Source organism: Macrotis lagotis, chromosome 3 (genome assembly GCF_037893015.1).
Source record: "Macrotis lagotis isolate mMagLag1 chromosome 3, bilby.v1.9.chrom.fasta, whole genome shotgun sequence".
NCBI lineage: Eukaryota > Metazoa > Chordata > Mammalia > Peramelemorphia > Peramelidae > Macrotis > Macrotis lagotis.
Window position 1 is genome coordinate 3,260,817 of NC_133660.1, and position 24,141 is coordinate 3,284,957.

General features: G+C 34.6%; 1 protein-coding gene across 4 annotated transcripts in view; it reads left to right on the top strand.

Moving 5' to 3' along the window:
• Nucleotides 1-24,141, top strand: part of SMARCAD1 (SNF2 related chromatin remodeling ATPase with DExD box 1) — a 111,894-nt gene that overhangs the window by 72,332 nt on the left and 15,421 nt on the right. For all 4 annotated transcript variants that reach the window (XM_074228056.1, XM_074228057.1, XM_074228058.1 and 1 more), the window contains 10 exons: nt 3,793-3,852; nt 5,398-5,473; nt 7,056-7,191; nt 7,769-7,906; nt 8,549-8,644; nt 8,741-8,858; nt 9,054-9,175; nt 19,481-19,669; nt 22,102-22,220; nt 23,448-23,630. In XM_074228056.1, coding sequence (XP_074084157.1) covers nt 3,793-3,852; nt 5,398-5,473; nt 7,056-7,191; nt 7,769-7,906; nt 8,549-8,644; nt 8,741-8,858; nt 9,054-9,175; nt 19,481-19,669; nt 22,102-22,220; nt 23,448-23,630 — 1,237 coding nt within the window. The remainder of the gene's footprint in view (nt 1-3,792; nt 3,853-5,397; nt 5,474-7,055; nt 7,192-7,768; nt 7,907-8,548; nt 8,645-8,740; nt 8,859-9,053; nt 9,176-19,480; nt 19,670-22,101; nt 22,221-23,447; nt 23,631-24,141) is intronic.

Below are 24,141 nucleotides of genomic sequence, written 5' to 3' on the forward strand. Positions count from 1 at the left end.
TATGTTCTAAACATCTGCTCAGAAGGACATCCTGTTGGAAAGAAAAGGTTTAAACACTTAATGTTTTGCTTTTCTCAGTCAAATATCCAGTCAAATATCAAACATACAAACTATAGGTTTTTTATTCTTTTTACCACTCAATCAGTTGTGTCCTGATGACTATAATTTACATACTACAATTTACATACTACTATTGATTATTGAGAATTAATTAATAGAGAAATTTTATGAACTTAATAAGGCCCTTCAGTATTTAAAAAATGGTAAAAGTGGGAAATATGAAAATTGAGAAGCATAAAGTGGGAAAACATAGTTAAGGAAGAAGAAATATAAGAAGAATGGTGATAATAATAGAAATCTCATATTTATATCTTTTTTTTGAGAAAAGAATTGGTGAATACCAACTAACAGCATAATAAATGAAATAGAGTATACTTTGAAAAAGATTTGTTAATGGTGTGATATTATTATGTTAGCTGTACTTTTTAGAGCTAAGATCAGAATTAGTTGTTGTTTTTAAAAAGGAAATACAAATGAGAAAAAGATATGAATTAAAATAATTCTGAATTAAACAAATTGAGAACAGAAAATGGACAGCAGAATCACTGACACTAATTTTATTGAGACTTAGCCAATAACGAATTAATTGCATGGGTGGTAGGAGACCAAAAGATCCTAGAGAAGAGGGCTTTATTCAGCAGACATCTGACTTTTTTACCACACCAAGATGTTTGCCAAAGTCAAATTCTGCAGGTCAGAATATAAATTTATTCATAAAATATTATGAATAATGATGCATCATTATGTGTAGTACTGTTTCAAAGCAAAAGAATTCCAAGGAAGGATAAAATCAATTTAAAGAAAGTTTGGCAGGTGTCTAACTAAACAAAGTCACTCCATGGGCATTTGAGGATGAAAATGGAAGCAGGACAACAACCAGAAGAAAATGAGGAAAAAATTGTAACAAACTTTTCTCCTTTAAGGACAGTGGAACTCTAATGTCACATTGGTTGAAATGGCACTAAAGAGAACAAAGACAAGAAGAACAACAATATTAGACTGCGTATACTATGTATGTATAGAGAAGATCTGTTTTGGAGGTGGCACAAAGGTGAACATGTTGAGGGACTGGTATATACAAGGTTTCTCAGAAAGAAGGGGAAGATATCAAAGGTATATTGGACCTTATTAATACTGAAAAAAAGGCTACTGAGAGACTATCAACAACTACTAACCTTTATAGCTTCTCATCTAAACTGAATCCTTGAGTCATATATATATATATATATATACATATATATATATATATAAAATCCTTGATTAGGGTCTTAATAAGGAATAAGCAGATTTTTGCAAGTGATATTCACAGTGTAGCACAGCTTTACTGTTTTTTTAACTAAACGATATAAGATCTTGTTCGTTGATTTTGAAAAATTATTTCATTTGGTAAAACTAAATACTGCTTTACAAGTTTTTACAAGGACTTTTTTCCCAACAAAATCACTTATAATTCCTTGAAAGGTGGAATAGAATCTGGGTGGACCTGTAATCCCCACTACTGGGGAGGTTGAGACTGGTGAGTCTCTAGTTCTAAGCCTATTAGATTCTGTCCTTAGTTACCAGATGGTGAGCCCCTAGGAGCAGAGGACTCCCAGGCTGCCTGAAGGAGAATAAACTGTCCCAGGTTGGAAACAGATCCAGTTGTGCCCAAGAGTGGGCTGCGCTCCTAGCTTGAGCTACCCAACTAGAAGAAGGAAGGAAGAAAGGGGAATGGCTGATCCTAAGCATCAGGCAAATGTAAAACAGGGAGAAGGATATTTGTCAAAAATATATACTGGCCATTGTGGTGGAGGAGATCCAGGCACAGATACCACCTTTTAAAACAGATTTTTCATGCAGAATGAGGTCCTCCAGATGCTCCTTTTCTTGCAGATGACATCATGCTGATTGCATCAAGTCCTGAAACATTGCAGTCTCCTGTAAGATCTGAAATCACTCAAAAGAACTTAGCCTGAACCTTCACATAGAAATAACCAAGGTGATTAAGACTGTCTGTTGCCTGTATTACAACATCAATTTTAATGGACATCCTGCAGAACTTGTCTGACATTACATCTTGAATCAGACAGCACAAATGGACAAGTTGGGTCCAGAGTTGAACAGGAAGAAAATAAGCTGAGATGCAAAACTTTCCATAAGAGCAAAGTACCCTTTTTTTTGATAGCATTCTATTTTTATTGTTGTGTAATGTTTTCCAAAGAATTAAAAGGAGATAAACCTCAGAGGACAATAGAGAGGCATGGGGTGAATGTGCACAGACTGCTGCATATAAGTAATGAGGAATTCTAAAGAAGAATAAGAATAAAAAATAACATCAAAGAAGTGTGTAATTAGAAGAAAAGTTGGGCTGCTCAGATATTACGAGTGAGAGATGATAGGTAGATGACAGTATCTCACTAGTACCCTTGCAATATTAGAAGAAAATGAAGATTTGCAGTATATTGGATGGATTGTGAACAAACATTAAGTAGGAAATGGCAGTCATGAAAGGTTTGTGTGTACTCCATTGGGGGAGAAATCCTGAATGCCCTGAGATTATGGACTCCTGAGAATTGAGTACAGAGAAAAATTTGAGGGTCAATATGAAGTAATGAGTAAAATCCGAAGAATCAAGATATTATGTTAACCTGCTATATTTTAAAAGTTCAGCAAGAAAATCTGAAAAGTAAACAGCAGTTAAAATAAGAAAAACCAAATAAAATGTGTTCATTTGTTTAAATTTTTACATGTTTTTAAAATGAATTTTAAATGGAGTTTGGGGTTTAATTTTGTTTGTATATTTGAGTATTTGGGTTTTTTAGTTATAAAATTTAGAATTGTTTTTAAAATGTAAGTGACTTAATGGCATAAAGCATCGTAGTCTTATACAGACCTCTTTCATATCTTATTCCAATGCCATTTGTCAACCTTTGTATTTAAGTCACTGAGTAACAAGGTATAATTTCAGTTAATTTGGAAAAATCTTGCCACTTTATTTCACTATTTCTAATAATATACACTTCAAAGAGTGTTAATGATAATTTGAAATCTTTTTTTTTTGTCTTAGGCTCATCAGTTAGTTCTATAAGACATAGTTCAATGTGACTTAGGAAATTATTTTTCTTATCCTTGAAAATAAATTGCTTTATATGTCACTAAAATGTAATTAGGTGATTATAAGTAAAGCTCATTTACAGTAGTTTTGTACCACAATATTATATAAGTTAATTGAGAAAGTAAACAGAGTCCCAAGTTATAGACTAGTTTGTTCAAAAGTAGTTTTTCTATTTTATCTATCCCTTTTATAGTCCACATATTGATCTGACTGGGCTTCTACTGACTAAGAACATAAAATTATAAAAAAAGCTAAAACTTTAGTCCTTGTTAATCTTGACTAGATTCATGAAACTGGTTGAGAGAAAAGTCTTGAAATTTTGTTACCTTGAAGCATTAATGATTTTACTTGTAAGGCAAGTCTGTCTACTTTTATTATTTTCAGTCTATCTGGTACTTTAAATTTAATGACCTATTTCTTGGTAAATATTTAAATCATAATAAAATTCAAACTTGCAAACCACTTTTATAGAATACAGCTAATAGTTTTCATCTGTATATAGTAAAAATTCAATTTGATTTCAGTTTATGGTGGAGGGAATAATAGATGATTACACTAAGTACTAGTTACACTGTTGAATTTCTTTTATGAATATCATATGGTAGGAACAACTAACAGCTGCTTTTTTTGTTTTATAGACAACTGGATAAGAGAAGTTAATTTATGGTGCTCTAACCTAGATGTCCTCTTTTATTATGGTTAGTATACGTTTATTTTGCTTCTAAAACTCAGAATGAAAACCCTTTGACTTTCTTCCCTTTCCTCCCCTCTGCCCTCTATTTCTTTTGCTGTGTAGCATGAATACTTTGCCTAGTTTTTATGATAGTCCTCTCTTTTCTATTCAGCTTACATACAGTTGTCCAGATAATACTCCTAATGCTCACATATCATCACATTGCAGTCCAGCTCAAAGCTCTTCAGCATTTCTCTTTTGTCTGTATGACTTTATTGAAACTTCTTCTCCCTCTACAATCTACCTCAGCCTTGAGTTTCAGTATTACTCCTTTTCAGTACTACTCCTTTTCATGCACTGTATGTTTTAGCCAAACCGGACCAATAACTGTTCTCTAACTTAGTCCTGCCACTTGACTGCTTTTGCGCAGTCACCAGCTCCATAGCTTAATGTCCTTCTTCCTGATCCCTATAAAAATTCTTTTCACTTTTCAAGCTTTCCAATGAAAACCCAGAAGAATTTCTTCCAGCTCAGACTTTGTTGTAGCATTTTTGTCTAGAATCTACCCTAACTCACACTTGGTGATATACTTAGCATATCTCTCTCCTTAATTCCATAATCAGATTCCAGGTTTCATGAAGACAAGCATTGGCAGTCTCGGCTTTTTATTCTTTGCCTGCTGCCTCTTTCATATATTTTTGAGAGTGTGAAGTGGGAGAGAGTCTGGAACCTTTAATGTATCTAATATAGGGAATTTCCCCAGAAAGGAAATTCATTTAACCAAATCAGATCAACAGCTCATTTCTAGAGATCAAGTATACCTTTGCCTCCATTCCCCACAGGCAATATTTGTACATGGCCTAAAAATAACCCAGGCCTTCTGATTCAAGATCAGCTATACATAATGTTTTCTCTCACTAAACATCATATAAAATACTTGTTGAATTGAAGGCATTGTCTGCTGTAATACTATTTGTTGCCTCAATTCTTATAAGCTTCCTAATTGATCTCACTGTTTCCATGCTTTCCCCTCTCAAATACATCCTTCATTGTTGTTGTTTAATTGCTTTGCAGTCATATCTGACTCTTAGTGACTCTTTTTTTGGGGGGGGGGGATTTTCTTGGCAAAGTTACAGGAGTGGTTTGCCATTGCTTTCTCCCCAGGGTTAGGTGACTTGGCCTATGATTGCATGGTTAAAATATCTTGAGGAAACATTTGAACTCGGGTGTTCTTGACTCCAAGTCTGGCACTTTTAATTTCTCAGAAATCTTCAGCCTGTGGGCTACCTTTTTCCATGAAGACTTAACTGTATGTTAATGGTCTTCAAATTCTTTCCTCTGTATTTCTCTGTGTCTCATTTGAATGTGTTTTGTCCACCAGTAGAATGAACAATTCCCAAAGGAAAGGACTATTATCTATTTTTTATCTTTATATCTCCAGAGCCTAGCATATACCTTGTACAGTATGGTTACTTAATTGAAGGTATAGGAAATGAATAATATTCGTAATTTATGTCCTTTGTGTACAATTTGAAAGGATAATTCTTTCCAAAAATATTTTTGTCTGTAGGTTCTCAAGAAGATCGCAAACAGCTTAGATATGATATTCATAATAAAGTTGTAGACTTCAATGTGATTGTGACTACGTAAGTACTAAAATTACTAGGAAAAACTGATAAAAGAAAACTATTATTTCTTAATAGTAGTGTATAATAGGAGCAGTGGCAGTAATTGGGATTTGGATTTATTTGAGAATTTGATATCATTTTAATTGGACTTTATTCAGGTGGGACTTTTTTAACCACCTCTTGGGTCAGTAACACCTGTTATGAGATTATTGATTATTTGGTTACATATATGGTTGTCCTTCATTCTTGAAGAGGACCGAAATGATAACACTATTTTAAGAGTAAAGTATGTCTACCTGTGATAGATCAGATTGATTCCAATAGAGCTCTATATGCTCTACCCACAGGTCATAAAAAGTCCATGTGAACATATGAGGTAGATTCTCTAAATTTACATAACTTATGCCATTTGTTAAGTGGACATTCATTCAGTCAGCAAAAGACACCCTATTTCACTTTATTCATTGGCACTACATTTATTTTTGTCTGCTCTCATAGCTCATGCTCTATTTAAGGACACATCTTTGAGTAGTTATTTATCCTCAGGCTTATAAATATTTAATTTAAATAAAACATTAAAGGCAGTAGAATTATTAAGTAATGATGTGGTTATTAAATATATAACTTTACTCTGTTCATTGATTTCGTTAGTGAGTATATTTTCCTCCACCAGATTTTAGTACTTTTTCGTTCTAGTCCTATTTGTGGTGTCCCATAAGAACTCTTATAAGAGTTCTAACATGCTAGAGATATTTCGCTTAATAGTTTTAATAGATAATGCCTGGCATACTAGTATAAAACTAGGCTTAATAAATTGTTGCTTGAATGTTGTTTATCTTAGGTTTCCAGTTAACATTTGAATCATCCACCTTTTGTAACTCAATATTCAATAGTCTTTTAACTATTTGGTATTGTGTTGTATTTGTTCTGTCATGTGATACCTAGCTATATATGTCCTCATTTTTTGTTAGAACTCACTCAACTCCTTTAAACAGTTGCAAATCAGTTTGATTATAAAAATATTTTCTCATTTCTGACCAAAAACTCTCCAATTCAGTAGAAGGATGGTCTTGTTTTGCAAATTCTGTCAAAATTTCTGACATGATTCCTGTTAGTTTGTCCTCAAGCTCAAACAAGTGATCATTTGAAATGATTCTATAACTGTCTTTCCGTTTTTGTACCATATAATTTAAAAGTTATGAATAAACATTGTATAGTATATATATACACATAATATATATTTCAAAGAAACAAAATTTGATTTTATCATAGAACTACAGAACTGTCTTTATCTTGTCAGCTAATTCTTTTAAGTTGTCTAAGAAAAGACCTTAGCTTTTTCTTTCCATTTAAAATTGACTAGTAATGGTTATGTGATAATATAATTTGAACCATTATTGAACAAATCCTATGCCTAGAATTTTCTTTTTCCTTTTTCTTTTATTAATAATTTTTGTTCCATAATCCTCTCTATTCTTCTTTCCTAATTAATGCAAATGAATCAGTGCTTCTTTTGGGTGTGAAATGTTTTATGGAATTTGCAGATCTCTATATTGTCTCCTGTTTTAGTAGACTGTTCTGTAAATTTTATTTGCAATAGGTACAATTGTGCAATTAGCAGTTCAGATGACCGTAGTTTATTTCGACGACTGAAACTTAACTATGCAATCTTTGATGAGGGTCACATGTTGAAGAATATGGGCTCTGTGCGCTACCAGCACCTCATGACCATTAACGTATGTACTTCTTACTCTGTTCTTAACAAATTACAAGTTTTTAAAACTTTGCAGTTCAAATGTGTAAACTGTTATGTCAGCCATACCATAAGAACATCAAGTATAAAACTTGCCTCAGTACATGACAGAAATGCCAAACCTCTTTGGGAAAAGAGGGCAAAGGTCGCAATGCTGATCAAGATTTCACATGATCAACTTAAATGTTTAGACATAAAATGTTTATCTGAACAACTTCTATACTCTTGACTCCTTTTAGCAGAAAAGGAAAATACAGGTTATAGTAGAAAAACTACTGACCAGAGAGGCTGAAGTCTGAAGTTTTCAAATGAACTCTACTATCAGTTAGTTGTATGACCGTGGATAAGTTATTTAATTTCATTTGACCTCATTTTCCTTGGTAGAATGAGGAGTTTGAAACTTAGTGATCTCTGGTGTCCCCCCTGGAATAAATTACTAACACATTTACTCATGAGGTTGTTGGGGGTAGAGGGGAAGTGGGGGGGGTGTTTATGTATTTATGGGGCCTGTGGTTAGTTTTGTTAAAATACCTTGTTTCCTTTTCTCTCTTTTGTCATAGGCAAAGAATCGTCTGCTACTTACAGGCACTCCTGTTCAGAATAATCTATTGGAACTCATGTCTCTGTTGAATTTTGTCATGCCTCATATGTTCAGTAGTAGCACCAGTGAAATCAGAAGAATGTTCTCTTCCAAAGCAGTAAGCAGAGAGCACATAACACTTATACACAGACACACGTGTGTGTGTGTGTCTGTCTGTGTATCTCCAGGACTAATTTTCATTCCTTCTTTTAATTTTGATTTGTTATGGTGAAAGCTTAAACCATTCAGAATGGTTTTTTTGGTGGAAAAGGTCTGCCAAACTGGATGGTTAACTATGTTTCTTCAACCTAGAATGAAGTATACCTGGGAATATGTTCAAAAATGAAAGCAAAGAGGAGTAGCACATTTTTACCATCGATACACAGAACAATAACAAAAAAAAAATTGTTATCATTTTCCTTATTGGTGAAGGAAGATGCTGAATTGGCACATATATTTTAAATTTCTCTCATTTAAGCAGAAATTTCAGTTGCTTGTTGTTCCTGAAATATCTCAAAAGTTCCAACTACAATACTTAATCTCTGTTCTCTTTAAAAAGCAGATTACATTCTAAAAATTAAATCTTGCCTGTAATAAATTTTGCTCTTTGGAGTATTTAGAAAGAGTGGGAAGGTCCTCTTAGAATGTAGGTGTGGGAGAAACCAAGAGGTTTATATCAAAGAATGTGTTTGAATGTTCATAAATAAGCTAGCTGTATTGAGATTTTCTAAAAGTTTTGTTATTTTTTTTCTTCTATTAGAAGTCAGCTGAAGAACAAAGTATATATGAAAAGGAGAGAATAGCACATGCTAAGCAAATTATAAAGCCATTTATTCTGAGAAGAGTAAAAGAAGAGGTAATTTCTCCCTTTGTGTATTGGTTAGCAATATTATAATTTTTTATTTATGTAAGAAAACTTTCCATAAATTTCAAAATTGTTTCATTTTCTTAGGTTCTGAAGCAACTACCTCCCAAAAAAGATTGTGTTGAGCTATGTGCAATGTCAGAAAAGCAGGAGCAACTATACTTGGGCCTTTTTAATAAAATGAAGAAATCCATCAATGGCATGGGTATAACTTGATTTTGACAGTGTACTTTATATACTTAAATCAGTATGTGTGTTGCTTTTATATTTGCATGGTGGGGTTTTTTTGGTTAGTGTTTATCTCAATGAACTAAAAGGATTTTTTTAAAAATTGAATATTTGCTATCATTTAAAATAATTAGTAGATTTAAATTTCAGTTTACACCTTTTGACTTGGCAGAGAAAAGTTCAGAAATGGGCAATGTGATGATGCAACTAAGAAAAATGGCCAATCACCCTTTATTACATCGTCAATATTACACAGCTGAAAAACTCAAAATAATGTCACAACTGATGCTAAAGGTAAGAATAAATGTATGATTGTGTGTTCCTCCTCACTCTTCAGTTCACAGCCCTTATCTTTTTTTTAAAGATTTTATTTATTTTGAGTTTTACAGTTTTTCCCCTAATCTTACTTCCCTTCCCTTCCACCCCCCACAGAAGGCAATTTGTCAGTCTTTACATTGCTTCCATGGTTTACATTGTTACAAATTGAGTGTGATGAGAAAGAAGTCATATCCTCAAGGAAGAAACATAAAGTATAAGAGATAGCAGGATCAGACAATAAGATATCAGGGATTTTTTCCCTAAATTTAAGGTAATAATCCTTGGTCTTTGTTCAAACTTCACAGTTGTTTTTTTGGATACAGATGGTATTCTCCATTGCAGAGTCCCAAATTGTCCCTGATTGTTGTACTGATGGAAAGAGCAAGTCCATCAAGGTTGATCATCGCCCCCATGTTGTTGTTAGGGTATATGGTGTTTCTGGTTCTGCTCATCTCACTCAGCATCAGTTCATGCAAATCCCTCCAGGCTTCCCTGAATTCCCATCCCTCCCAGTGTCTAATAGAACAGTAATGTTCCATGACATAACGTATACCACAGTTTGCTAAGCCATTCCCCAATTGAAGGACATTTACTTTATTTCCAATTCTTTGCCACTACAAACAGGGCTGCTATGAATATTTTTGTACAAGTAATGTTTTTACCCTTTTTCATCATCTCTTCAGGGTACAGACCCAGTAGTGGTCTTGCTGGATCAAAGGGTATGCACATTTTTTTTGCCCTTTGGGTGTAGTTCCAAATTTCTTTCCAGAAAGGTTGGATGAGTTCACAGCTCCACCAACAATGTAATAGTGTCCCAGATTTCCCACAACCCTTCCAGCATTGTCATTATCCTTTCTGGTCATATTGGCCGGTCAGAGAGGTGTGAGGTGGTACCTCAGAGAAGCTTTAATTTGCATTTCTCTAATAAGTAATCTTTTAGAGCAATTTTTCATATGACTATGGATTGCTTTGATCTCCTCATCTGTAAATTGCCTTTGCATATCCTTTGACCATTTGTCAACTGGGGAATGGCTTTTTTTTAATATGACTCAGTTCTCTGTATATTTTAGAAATGAGTCCTTTGTCAGAAACATTAGTTGTAAAGATTGTTTCCCAGTTTACTACATTTCTTTTGATCTTGGTTGCAGTGGATTTATCTGTGCAAAAGCTTTTCAACATAATGTAATCGAAATCATCTAGTTTGTTTTTAGTCATGTTCTCCATCTCTTCCTTAGTCAGGAACTGCTTCCCTTTCCATAGATCTGACAGGTAAACTAGTCCTTTATTATCTAGTTTGCTTATAGTATTGTTTTTTTATGTATAAATCCTGCATCCATTTGGATCTTATCTTGGTATAGGGTGTGAGGTGTTGGTGTAATCTAAGTTTCTTCTATACTAACTCCCAATTTTCCCAGCAGTTTTTATTGAAGAGAGAGTTTTTATCCCAATAACTGGACTCTTTGGGTTTATCAAACAGATGATTACTATAATCATTTCCACAGCACTTATCTTAAACTACTAATCCTAAATCTTTATTTTTCAGTTATTCTATTTCTTCATTTGTTTGGATTAGAAATACTCTAAAGGGTGGCAACTAGGTGGCACAGTGAATAGAGCATCAGCCCTGGAGTCAGGAGGATCTGAGTTCAAATCAGACCTCAAACACTTATTAGCTAATTGTGTGACCTTGAACAAGTGACCCTAACCTCATTGCCTTGCAACCCCTCCCCCCACAAAAGAAATATCTAAAGCCCCTTCTAGCTCTGACATCCTGTAATTCTGTGAAATTCAGGTGTCAAAGGTATCAAAACTGAATAGGATAAGTATAAACTTTTCTTTTTGTTATTTTCTTTTTTGTAATTCCATACAAATAGTTTTCAACATCCATCATTTTGTAAGATGTTGAGTTTCTCATTTTTCTTCCACCCTCCTCTTGCCAAAAAAAATGCTATTTTATGGAGAACTCACACAGGGCAAGAACTCATATGGGGGTCAGAAGAAGCAATGTCAGGACACCCTGAAGTCTGTCTCTCTTAAGAACTTTAGAATTGATTGTGTGGCATGGGAGACAGGCATGCCCTCATCATCCAGGAGGGTGCTAAGTTCTGTGAGCAAGACAGAATGGGAGCAACTCAAAGGAAATGTGAGATATGTGAGTTTAGATAAACACCCAGGTGTTCACATGGACTATTTGTGCCCAACCTTTGTGGAGCATTCTATACTGGTATTGGTGTGATCAGCCACAGTCAGACACACTAACTCATTTCTTTTTTCTTTATGGGGGGGGGGGGGTTAGGGGAGCATTGTTCACCAAGAAATTAATTTTTCTTTTTTAACCCAAAAGAAAATATGATTATGTATGCTATAATTACTACATTTGCATTGTCCTGTTTGTGATTTAAAAGTTGGTAATGCTTAAAACATGCATTTTTAAATATTTGTAAGAGAAAATCACAAAAACACAATTTTAGGATATATTGGTGATATTCTACACTGTAGCCTATGTTTGATTTAATTATTGCCTAACAATGATTCAGTTGGTACCTCTTTATTGTGTAACTCATCTTTGACATAGTAGTGTCATTTTGGTCTTCAATAATAAAGGACAAGAATCACCATCCTCCCCTCCTCCCTGTCAGCAAGCAGTCTGATAAAGGTTATACAGGTACAATTGTGAATTTCTTTATTAGTCATGTTGTGAAAGAAATATCAGAACTAAAGGCGAAAATTATGAGAAAAAGAAAAAAGGTATAAAAGGAAGTTTTTAAAAAATGAACATAGTATACTATACATACTTATCTATTTTTTTAAAAGTTAAATAATTTGGGATACTTTAATTAATTGAATACTACAATGGAATTAAAAACCAACCAATATAGAAAAACAGCAGTTCTGAAAGAACTTTATGATATAATGCAAAGGGGGAAAAGGCTGAAGCAGAGAATACTAAGTGCCCTAATTATAATCAGGGGGAAAAGAAAATGAAAGGAGAAAGGAGAAGAGTTCTGATAGGAACATACTTAGATTATGTTAAGGTAACAGGAAGTTTTAATTGTTTTGTATTTTTTCTTTTAGATTTTTTTTTGTAAGGCAGATGGGGTTAAGTGACTTGCCTAAGGCCACAGAGCTAGGTAATTACTAAGTGTCTGAGGTCAGATTTGAACCCAGGTACTTCTGACTCCAGGGCTGGTGCTTTATCCACTGCGCCACCTAGCCACCCAATTGTATTGATGTTCAATGTTGAGTTGTTAATAAAAACATTTTAATTCCTTTAGTGCTGTATCTGCTATGCAGATGATCTCTTAAGAAGTTGAAGATATGTTTAACATTTGCAAGTTTAAATGTTGTGCAAAGTTTACCCTCAAAAGGAAGAATGAAAATTATCTTATTTTTCATTCCCAAACTTCTGTGATTTATGTTCACATAAATTTTACTTTAAAAGAAATTTGTGAATCAATCCCTATTTCCTCATTTACTTTCTGTAACTTAAATGGATTGCTTGCATAGGATCATAATACTCTTCTAAGAATTCAGTTTTATTCTGATGTACTACTATCAATTTGAAACCCTAGTGCATTGTTAACAGAATCTAAAGGGGAAAATTACCCAATCTCCTCATTTCATGGATAAGAGAAGTGTTCCTCCCTCTCTCTCCCTCCCAAAATAAGTCACTAAATCTAAGTTCACAAATGTCAAAGTCAAATGGGGGCAAATTCGTCACATAAAGTGATGAAATTGCTTTCCTAAATGCAACAGTACAGTAAGAGAGAATAATTTCCTCCCAAAATAGTGCCCCATATTATTTACCAAAAAATAGATAGGTCACTAAATCTTTATTCTACTGTGTCCCCAGCTTTCCCCTGTAATTTATAAGTGAACCTGTATTCTTGAACCTTGTGCCCAGATAACTTCTACTTCACCACAAAACCAATTGTAAATTTTTAAAATAGGTTTTTATTATCATCTTTTGATTTTTGATGATCAATTAAATTTCCCCCATATTTCACTCTACTCTTCCCCTTCCCCAGAATCATCCCTTAATAGAAATTTTAAAAAGCAAAGAGTAAGAAGATCAAAAAAATTCTGCAAAACTAATCATTGCACTGGAAAAAAAACAGTCTTCCAGACTTTTGTACCTTCAGTTTCTGCAAAGGAGTGTGGGAAGCATCTTTTTATCTTTTCTTTGAAATCATCCTTATTCTTGATAATGTTGTAACTTTCATTATTTAGATGTTTTGTGATGATTATTTACATTTACATTGTTATCATTGTTTGAATGAAGTATAAAAATATTTCACTTTGTCTTCCTTCATTTAAGTCTTTTCCTGTTTCTCATTATTGAATACATTTATAGTGGTACAATAGATAGAGTGCTGAGCCTGGCACTGGGAAGACATGAGAATCTACCCTCAGGACTAGAATCTTTGCCTTGGTTTCCTCAATTGTAAAATGAGGTTATAGCACTTTACGTTCAGAATTTCTATGAGAATCAAATGAAACACCATTTCTTAGCAACATAGTTCCTGAAACATTATAGTAGGTGTTTTGGAAATGCTGATAGTCCTTTTTCCCTTTTCTTTATGGTTTCCCATATAACAGTGTTACTCCATTACAGTCATGTATCACAGTTCATTCTTCCTTTCTGCAGTTGATGAGTATCTACTTTGTTTCAAATATTTTCCTACCTCAAAGTGCTACTGTCATTATATTTTGACATATAAAGCCTTTTTTTGCCAATGATATTTTCCAAAGGGTATAAACTTCATGTATTATATATTAAATGTAATGTTTTATTTTATATAACTTGATTATATAAAAATCACTTTATTTTTCTTAATTCCAAATTGCTTTCCTGAGTGGTTGTATTCACAGATCCATCTTCAATGAATTAGTGTACCTGTCTTTCAAGAACTCCTGCAGCATTGACTATTAGTAATATGTTTTTGTCATCTTTACCAATTTTCTGGGTATAGGGTGAAACCTTAAGGAGGTTTTCTCTTATTAATGATGTGAATTTTTATGTTATTAATAGTTTTCAATTATTTTAAGAATTCATATTTTTTGACCACTTAGGACTAATTTCTAAGACTAACCCTAACCCTAACCCTAACCCTAACCCGAAATTATTTGTGTATTAGTTTAAATCATTTAACTTCCTTGTCTGTCTAATCCCCTTCTCTTATACTGTTTTCTTTCATTATAATATCCCCATCCCCCCATCCCACTTTTAAAATATAAATTGCTTTTACAAAATCAGCATTCCTTAATTTTGTATTTTTATAAGATGTATATTAATAAAGTTATCTACTTTTAGTGATGATGTCACTAAAGATTATTATCTTAGTTTTTTTAATTTTTTATCATCTTAGGTTTTTTTAAAGATTTTATATATTTTGAGTTTTACAGTTTTCCCCCCTATACTTCCCTTCCACCCCCACCACAGAACGCAATTTATCAGTCTTTACATTGTTTCCATTGATCCAAATTGAGTGTGATGAGAGAGAAATCATGTCCTTAAGGAAGAAACAAAGTATAAGAGATAGCAAGATCAGACAATAAGATATCAGGTGTTTTCTGTTGTTGTTGTTGTTGTTGTTGTTGTTTTTCTAAATATAAGGTAATACTCCTTGGTCTTTGTTCAAACTCCATAGTTCTTTCTCTGGATACAGGTGGTATTCTCCATTGCAGACAGCCCCAAATTGTCCCTGATTGTTGCATTGATGGAATGAGCGAGTCCAGCAAGGTTGCTCATCACCCCCATGTTGCTGTTAGGGTGTACAGTATTTTTCTGGTTCTGTTCATCTCACTCAGCATCAGTTCATGCAAATCCCTCCAGGCTTCCCTGAAATCCCATCCCTCCTGGTTTCTAATAGAACAATAGTGTTCCATGACATACATATACCACAGTTTGCTAAGCCATTCCCCAATTGAAGGACATTTACTTTATTTCCAATTCTTTGCCACCACAAACAGGGCTGCTATGAATATTTTTGTACAAGTGATGTTTTTACCCTTTTTCCTCATCTCTTCAGGGTACAGACCCAGTAGTGGTCTTGCTGGATCAAAGGGTATGCATATTTTTGTTGCCCTTTGTGCATAGTTCCGAATTTCTTTCCAGAAAGGTTAGATGAGTTCACAGCTCCACCAACAATGTAATAGTGCCCCAGATTTCCCACAACCCTTCCAACAATGGTCATTATATCATCTTTTTTTTTAATTTATTTTTTTATTCTCATTTTGTACAAATTTTTTTTACATTAATAAGATATTCTTGTTTACAAGTAAACAAAATACCCCTCCTCCCCCATGAATATAGATAGACTTGCTTGGGTGAAAAAAGTAAAGGGGAGAGAAAAAAAATTAAAATTAAAAAAAAAAGTAATAGTAATAATTGTAGGTATGGCCAGGTGGCGCAATGGACGAAGCACCAGCCCTGGAGCCACGAGCACCCAAGCCCATATCCAGCCTCATAAAAACAACAATCAACCAGTCATGTGACATGCAAGCCACCCGATCCCCACTGCCCTGCAAAAACCAAAAAAAAAGAAAAAAAGACCCAAAATAAAATAAAATAGTAATAATAGTAGGGGTGGCTGGGTGACAGATAGAGCATTGGCCCTTGAGCCAGGAACACCTGGGTCCAAATCCGGCCCCCGGCACCCAAAGATCACCTTGCTATGGGGCCCCAGGCAGGCTACCCAGCCCCACTTGCCCTGCACCCTCCCCCAAATAATAACAAAAAATGTGCTTGAGTCTTTGTTCCAACACCAACAACTCTGTCATGGGTGGATCTCATTCTTTATGGTAAGTCCATCACAAAAGTTACTTCCATATTTTTCCACCATTGCCATTGCTGATCACAACTCCCTCCTTTCTTATTTTTCTACTACCATGTACTCTATTTTCTCTCTCCTTTCACTCTGACTCTGCTGTAGGGTCGTTGATTGGCTCAGCAGACAGATCTGTGGTCCTGGGGCCAAGAAGCCCTGAGCCCCCATACCACCCCTTAGGCCCAGAATTCACCTGGCCCCATGGTACTGGGCAGGCCTTCCAATCCCAGCCCCTTGCAAGAAGTAAGAAAGAAAATGTATTCCACTCTCCCCCCATGGTCCATCCTCTCCTCCTTTATTCACATCCCCATCCCTTCCCCCTGCTCCCCCCTCCTTCTTACTCCAGATGTCTATACCCCATTGAGTATATTTGCTGTTTCCTCTCCTAGCCACCTCTGATGAGAGCAAAGGCTCCCTCATTCCCCCTTGCCTCCCCCCTTCCATATCATTGCAAATAGCTCATTGTAATAAAGAAAAATCTTATTATATGAAATATCTTGGACTATTTCCCCTCTCCTTTTTCCTTTCTCCCATTCCATTTCCCTTTTTTTCCCTATTGACTCCATTTTTGTACCATATTTTATCTTCAAATTCAGCTTTTTCCTGTGCTTCAACTATAAAAGCTCCCTGTACCTGCTCTATTAACTGAGATGGTTCATATGAATATTATCAGTATCATTTTTCTATACATGCAGTTCATCCTCATTAAGTCCCTCATATTCCCCCCCCCCCCCCCCCCTCCAATCTCCATGCTTCACCTGAGTCCTGTATCTGAAGATCAAACCTGTTCAGCTCTGGCCATTCCAAAAGGAACATTTGAAATTCCTCTGGGTCATTGAAAGTCCATCTTTTTCCCTGTAAGAGAACATTCAGCCTTGCTGGGTAGTTGATTCTTGGCTGCATTCTAAGCTCTTTTGCCTTCCGGTATATTATATTCCAAGCCCTACGAGCTTCCAGTATAGTTGCTGCTAAGTCCTGTGTGATCCTGATGGCAGCTTCACGGTATTTGAATTGTGTCCTTCTGGCTGCTTGTAATATTTTCTCTGACTTGGGAGTTCTGGAACTTGGCTATAATATTCCTAGGGGTTGGTTTTTTGGGATCTCTTTCTCTGGGGGATCAGTGGATTCTCTCCATTTCTATTTTGCCCTCTGCTTCTAGAATATCAGGGCAATTTTCCTGTAGTAATTCTTTGAAAATGATGTCAAGGCTCTTTTCCTGATCATGACTTTCAGGTATTCCAATCATTTTTAAATTATCTCTCCTACGTCTGTTTTCCATATCAGTTGTTTTTTCAATGAGATATTTCACATTTTCTTCTAATTTTTCATTTTTTTGGTTTTGAAGTATTGATTCCTGATTTCTGGTAAATTCATCAATCTCCCTCAATTCTATTCTTTGTCTGAAGGATTTGTTCTCCTTAGAGTTTTCTTTTCTCTTTTTCCATCTGGCCAGTTTTGCTTTTTAAAGCATTCTTCTCCTCAATAACTTTTTAAACTGTTTTATCCATTTGACCTAAGCTGGTTTTTAGCATGCTGTTTTCTTCAGCATTTTTTTGGATTTCCTTGACTAAGCTGCTGACTTCATTTTCATGTTTTTCCTGCATCTCTCTCCTTTCTTTTCCCAGTTTTTCTTCCAACTCCCTCATTTGATTTTCAAAGTCTTTTTTGAGCTCTGTCATAGCCTGAGCCCAGTTTCTGTTTTTCTTGGAGTCTTTAGATGCAGGAGCTTGTGCTTCGTCATCTTCAGACTGAGTGTTTTGATCCTTCTTGGGCTCATTTGCAAAGTATTTCTCAATAGTCTTCTTTTTGTTTCTCTCCTTGCTCATTTTCCCAGCCTGGGCCTGGTTTGGGGTGTTTCTTGAGCTTTTGGGACACTCCCACAAGGGTCTCAGTGTGTGAGGCTCTGTCCTCCCTCCTGGTCTGTGAATGACCATAAGCATCCCCCTCTGCCAAGGGGCTGATGTGGGGGGGCTGCTGTTCTATGGGGGGGGGCCTAGACTGTGGTCAGGATCTGAATGTGGTCAGAGCCCCAGAGTCCTGTTCCAGGGGCAGAGGACAGAGCTGGGCAATCCTTCTTCACTCCCCTCAGTTCAATGGGCTCATGCCCTGGGGGCTCCTGCTTACTGGCTCCCCCTGCTTCTTTTTCCTGCTTTGGGCTGCAGAAAGACCAAGCTGCTCCCTGTTTGCCCCGAGGGCTGGGCTCCACGTGCTTGCTCTGGCAGAGGTCCCCCACTGTTCCCCCACTTTGTGCCCGGTGCTCCTCGGGGTGCAGCTCTGGAGACTCCCCCGCTGCTGTGAGCTGAGGCTCCCAGCGCCCTGGGGCTGCCTCCGGGAGGCTGAAGTTCTTTGGCTCTGGCGGGTCACCCCTCTGGCAGGTCGCCTCTCTGATCCTGGGGAGCAGAGCCTTTCTGCTCTTTTCCAGGTTACCTTGAGTAGGAGAACTGCCTCACTGGGTCCCTTTGTGGGTTCTGTCTCTAGAAAGTTTAGTTAGGGTCCTTAGCTGATGAGTTTTATCAGAGAGCTCCTAAGATGATCCCTTCTTGTCTCCATCTTGGCTCCGCCCCCCCCATCTTACTTTTTGAAGGAAGTTCTTGCCTAAGTAGTTTCATTGAATTCTTTTTTATTATTTCATTTCTGTTTACTTCTCAGCAAGAGAAGAAGCAATGGAAATAAACACCTAGGACTTTATTTAAACTTTTAACTTGTATAAATATAAATTAAGTGATAAATGAAAATGAATGTTGAATTCAAGATTACTTATTGAATTTTGCTATTTTTTTCTTCTGCCAAAGGAAGTTGAACATGGAGAAAAACTAACAATGTGTTTTTGAAGAGTTTTACAAGTTTAGAATACTATTTTTTTCATTTCATTCAGTTTTTTGACCTAATAAAATCAATTAGGGACATTCATGCTCCAAGTTAATTGTTATAATCTTGACTTTTACTGACATTTAGTAATATAAAAGGTCCCTATATCAGTGTGCAATATTGCATCTGAGGGTTGTGCTTTGAAGAACAGAGACTAAACAGAAACAGGTTACAGCTGAAGTTTCTAATTCTTTATTGTCAATGACTCACTCATTCAAGTCAGTAAACCTTTTCCTTTATTTGATCCTGAATAGTTGCATTAGAATATTGTATAATTTAATCGATATCTGTTGTGAATTGCTAGTATTCTAATAGTAGTCTTAATTATTTTATTAATGTGTAATAATTAATTTGGAGCTTGCATACACCTTTTAAGTCTTACATTCATTCTCCTCAATTTACAGATGACAAAGTTGAGGTTTGAGATTGTGACATGCTAAATAGCACTCAGCTAATTAATATCAAGGCAGGAATTGAACCTATGTCTTCTTGACTGTAGTCTACAGCATGAGGAAATAATTTGAGTTTACTCATGTATTATATTGTAAGGTATAGTTTGAAATAAAATTTTCTTTTCTTTCAGGAACCTACACATTGTGAAGCTAATCCTGACCTAATTTTTGAAGATATGGAAGTCATGACAGACTTTGAACTACATTTACTTTGTAAACAGTATGCCCATATCAATGACTTTATGTTAGACATGGATCTCATTTTGGATTCTGGAAAATTCAAGAAACTAGAATGCATTTTATCAGAATTAAAAGGAAAGGTATGCAAAAATTAGTTACTTATTTTTTTACCTTCAGTATTAATATTAGCTTAATTTTTTTAAGTAAATTCTACAACTATTAAAAGCTTTACTATTTGTAAGGTAATGGGATATTGCTGGTTTCCATTGGGTAACCAATAAGAGATAGCAAAATATATAAAATCTTTAAAAAAATTAAGATGATAAAAAAATCAAAACAAAAAACTAAGATAATAATCTTTAGTGACATCATCACTAAAAATAGATAACTTTTTATTCATATAGATCTTATAAAAATACAAAATTAAGGAATTCTGATTTTGTAAAAGCAATATATATTTTAAAAGTGGGGATGGGGGGGTGGGGATATTTTAATGAAAGAAAACAGTATTCAATGGGTTATTGCTGGTTACATCCTTACAATTTTGTTAAAATGGTAAAAAAAACATTACTGTTTTTCAGGGTAAGGTCCTTGTCCAATAATATGCCCCTTACATTTAATGTATTTTATGTCCTGTGAATTAATAGGATTGCATTGCAGTTCATTATAATATATTGAAAAAATCAAGTCATTAGTAATTTTATGATATATGGTATATAAACTTAAAATGAGAAGATAAAATGGTTATACAGTTTTCACATTTTTTTCAGTTGAAAACAGACATAATTCAAATCACATTTTAAAAAATAAAATTTAAAAAGCCGTAACCAGGTCTGAATGTAACCTGATTTCATTTGTGGAAGATTTTTACTTAGGCACTTGCCTTTTTGGCCAAAAATGCTATCTCCTCTCCCCTTCTATTTTCTCCAGGTGATTTTTCTTCCTCTCACACTCTCATTTTCAGTCTCTCCTGCCTGCTCTAGTCTTCCTGTTGCTTATAAAAAATGCTTTAATTTCTCCTGTGTTGAAAATTATTTTTAAAAAATTAAAAAGCAACCCTCTATTGCCATTCCCTCAACCTGCTCTGTTTCTCTTCTTTTGCTACTAAACCCCAGAATCATCTATATTTGCTACCTCTTCTTTCTCAGCCTTCTTACTCAATTCTCTCCCTTGCAAGTTAGCTTTCCGTTCCTCTTGTCTACTAAAATTGTTCTTTCAGAATTTGTCAGTATTTTAAATGTTTAAGTTCAGTAACATATTCTCTGGTTCTCCAGAAGAATTTTATTATTTTTTATCTCTATAGTTTGGTTTGGCATTGAATAAGTAATTTAGATAGTATCATTTTTGTTGTATTGATTTTCCTATGAGTAATTATTGTTTCTCCAGTTACTTAGATCTGTCTGTATTGTTTTCAGTAGTGATAAAGGAATACTAATATGTATTTTATATTATCCTTTGTTACTTTAAATATATAGAAATGTTGATTATTTTATATGGGTTTATTTTATAGCTTGCAACTTTGCTTGATGATGGCCTTGTCTTTCTCTCTGCTGCTTTTGACTGTCCTCTGTTGCCTTCTTAGGCTTTAATGATAGTTCTTTCTTGGCTTTCCTACTTTTAGATCCTTTGCCAGATCATCAACCTTGACTCAAAGCATAAGTATCCCCCAAAGCTCCTGCCCTAGGGTAGATTTATTTAAACAGCTTCTTTGTACTTATCATCCCTGATATATGACTCCTAAATGTCTTTATCTTCCTTTTGAACTACAACCCTTGCTGAGTATTCCCACCTTGATGTCTGTCCTATGGGCATTGCAAATTCACTTTCTCCAAAACAGAATTCATAGTTCTTTATTCCAAACTTGATTGTTTCTTCATAATCATCCTTGACTCTGAGCCCTCCCTCATTCCCCCCCCTACATTTACTTGATAGCCATCTTTTATGGATTCTTCTTTAATAATCTATCTTGAATTTAACTTCTTATTTCCCTACTCACCTGGCCACTTCCTAGTTTCTTTTGTCATCTCTTCAGGAGTCTACACTAATAACTCTCTAATTGATTTTCCTACCTTCCATCTTTTCCCTCTTCAGTCAAAATAATCTTCCCATAGTACAAATAAGAATATCACTCAGAAAACCTTCAGTGGTTCCCTGCTCTCCCCTCTTTCAAGCATAGTTGTCACTTTTCTCCATAAAATTTCCTAGATTCATTCCCTCCCCCTCTCTTTTAGTATCTAATTCCTCTTCAAATTACTTTGTTTTCATGTTACATCACTACAGGCTTCCTGCCCATCCCTATTTCCCCCTGTCACAGGAAAAATATAAGTTCCTTGATGGCACACTTCTGTTTATTGTTGTTGCTGTTTTATCCCTAGCACCTAGCATGTGTATTATAAGCCAATGTTTGCTTCAGACAGTGAAGAGCTCCAAAAGGCTTAGAGTGGCATTCTTTAGAAATAAAAGGTATGTGCTATAATGCTGCCTAGTGATTGTGGTAAGAATCTAGGTACTGCAAAGCTTTATAAGAATTATAATGATGATTTGTTAATTTCTGTGTGCTTTCTCTTCATAGGGTGACAGGGTTGTATTATTTAGCCAGTTTACAATGATGCTGGACATCTTAGAGGTTCTTCTAAAACACCATCAGCATAGATATCTTAGATTGGATGGAAAGACTCAAATTTCTGAAAGGTTGGCATTTTAACTTGTAGTACTGGAAATTTATTTCTTTGACAACTGATGTCATAGTGTATTTAGAACATTTAGAACATTTATGCATTTTGTTATTTTTAGTCTTTTTAAAAACTGTAGTTTAAAACAAACATTTCAAATGTCTTATCTTTGTGCTATTAATTTTAAAAGTTTACTTATCATTTAAATGCTTTTGGGGAAAAGATTATAGGAAGAATTCTAAGTATTTCTAGAACTTCGACTATTTTCCCTGACTTAAGGAATCATTTTTCTAGAAGTAATTGTTAAATGAATCTTCTTAGAATATTTTTGGCCTTGGCAACTCACTAGTACCAAATCTATGAACAGTTTCTTTATTGAGAGTGTTGCTATTTCTAATAAGTCCTGTAATTATTGAAATTTTATAACAATGCAAACCTTGGAATAGCTACTAAGCAACACATATTTGTTCTGGGTAAGGAGAACCAGGACCCTATCAAAGAATATTAACGCAGAAAGGACTTTAGCTCTGCCTGTTCTTCAAGCTCCTGTGATTATGATTACACTAATGCTCTAGCCCTATCTTGATCGACTCATAAATGAGAATGTCTTGGGGCTATATCATCACTGAGGACAAATTTTTTTGTCCAATTCCTTGTGTCATGAAACTTCCGGATTGTTGAACTTGCTAAATACTTGAACCTTTTGAAGATGTAGTTTGGAGAAAGGGGTGGGTGGAGAAGATAGAAAATGGAACTTAAGGTGATTACAACATTAAAAGTTTTGACTAAAAGAGTTTGTTGTGTAACATTAATATAAATTAGTACAAATATATGATATCCATAGAGCTTTATATGTTTAAAAATATTACTATGTAAAGATGGCACCAAGTAATATGTGAGGTTTGAATTGTAGTTTTTGATAGAGATGGGTTGAATTTATTCATACATTTATGTAAGAATTTATGTGTATGCTATTTATCCCCCTTTTGTTTCAAGTAATTTAAAACCTTTTATAAAACCTTTTGACTAGCCAGTTTGCTATCTGGCACAAATCAGTAATAAATCCTTATCTCTTTCTTCATTAATTTGACATTCATTAGTATATTATTAATCTGTTGCAGGACAAAATATTTTTCATTTGTATTATTATAAATGTTTCTCTTTTCAGACTTTTACATAAATTTTTCCAAATTAGCAGCATTATAGTATATCTTTGACACCATAACTTCATGAATTAATTTTTTAGGATTCATCTAATTGACCAGTTCAATACAGACATGGACATCTTTATATTTCTGCTATCAACAAAAGCTGGTGGACTTGGGATAAATTTGACCTCAGCAAATGTTGTCATACTTCACGATATTGACTGTAATCCATATAACGACAAACAAGCTGAAGATCGATGCCATAGAGTAGGTCAGACTAAGTAAGTATACTGAATTTTCCTTTCCATACTCTACCCTCTTCTTCCTTTCTTCAGCAACTTCCCACCTCCTAATTGAAAAAAAAAAGAAAAAAGAAGGCTTTCAGTAAATATATTTCCTTAAACAAAACAAATTCCCACACTAATTGTGTCAGAAAATTTGAGTTCTATTTTTATATGCTGAGTCTTATTACACTGTCAAGAATTAGGTAGCATGCTGTTACATGTTATTTGTAATTATATTAGTTGATTACATAGATCAGTTCTTAAGTCATTCTTTACAATATTATTTTAATCTACTCATTTCATTCTGTATCATTTTATAGAAATCGTCAAAAGGTTTCTCTGAAACCATCTTGTTTTGTCATTTCTTACAAAATATATATGATATTGAAAAATCATGATTTGTTCAGCCATTCTACAATTAATAGACATCTTGTTTCCAGTACTTGCACAAAATATTTTAGTTCTTGATTTTTGCTTTGATTTTTTTTTTTTTTTTTTTTTTGTATTT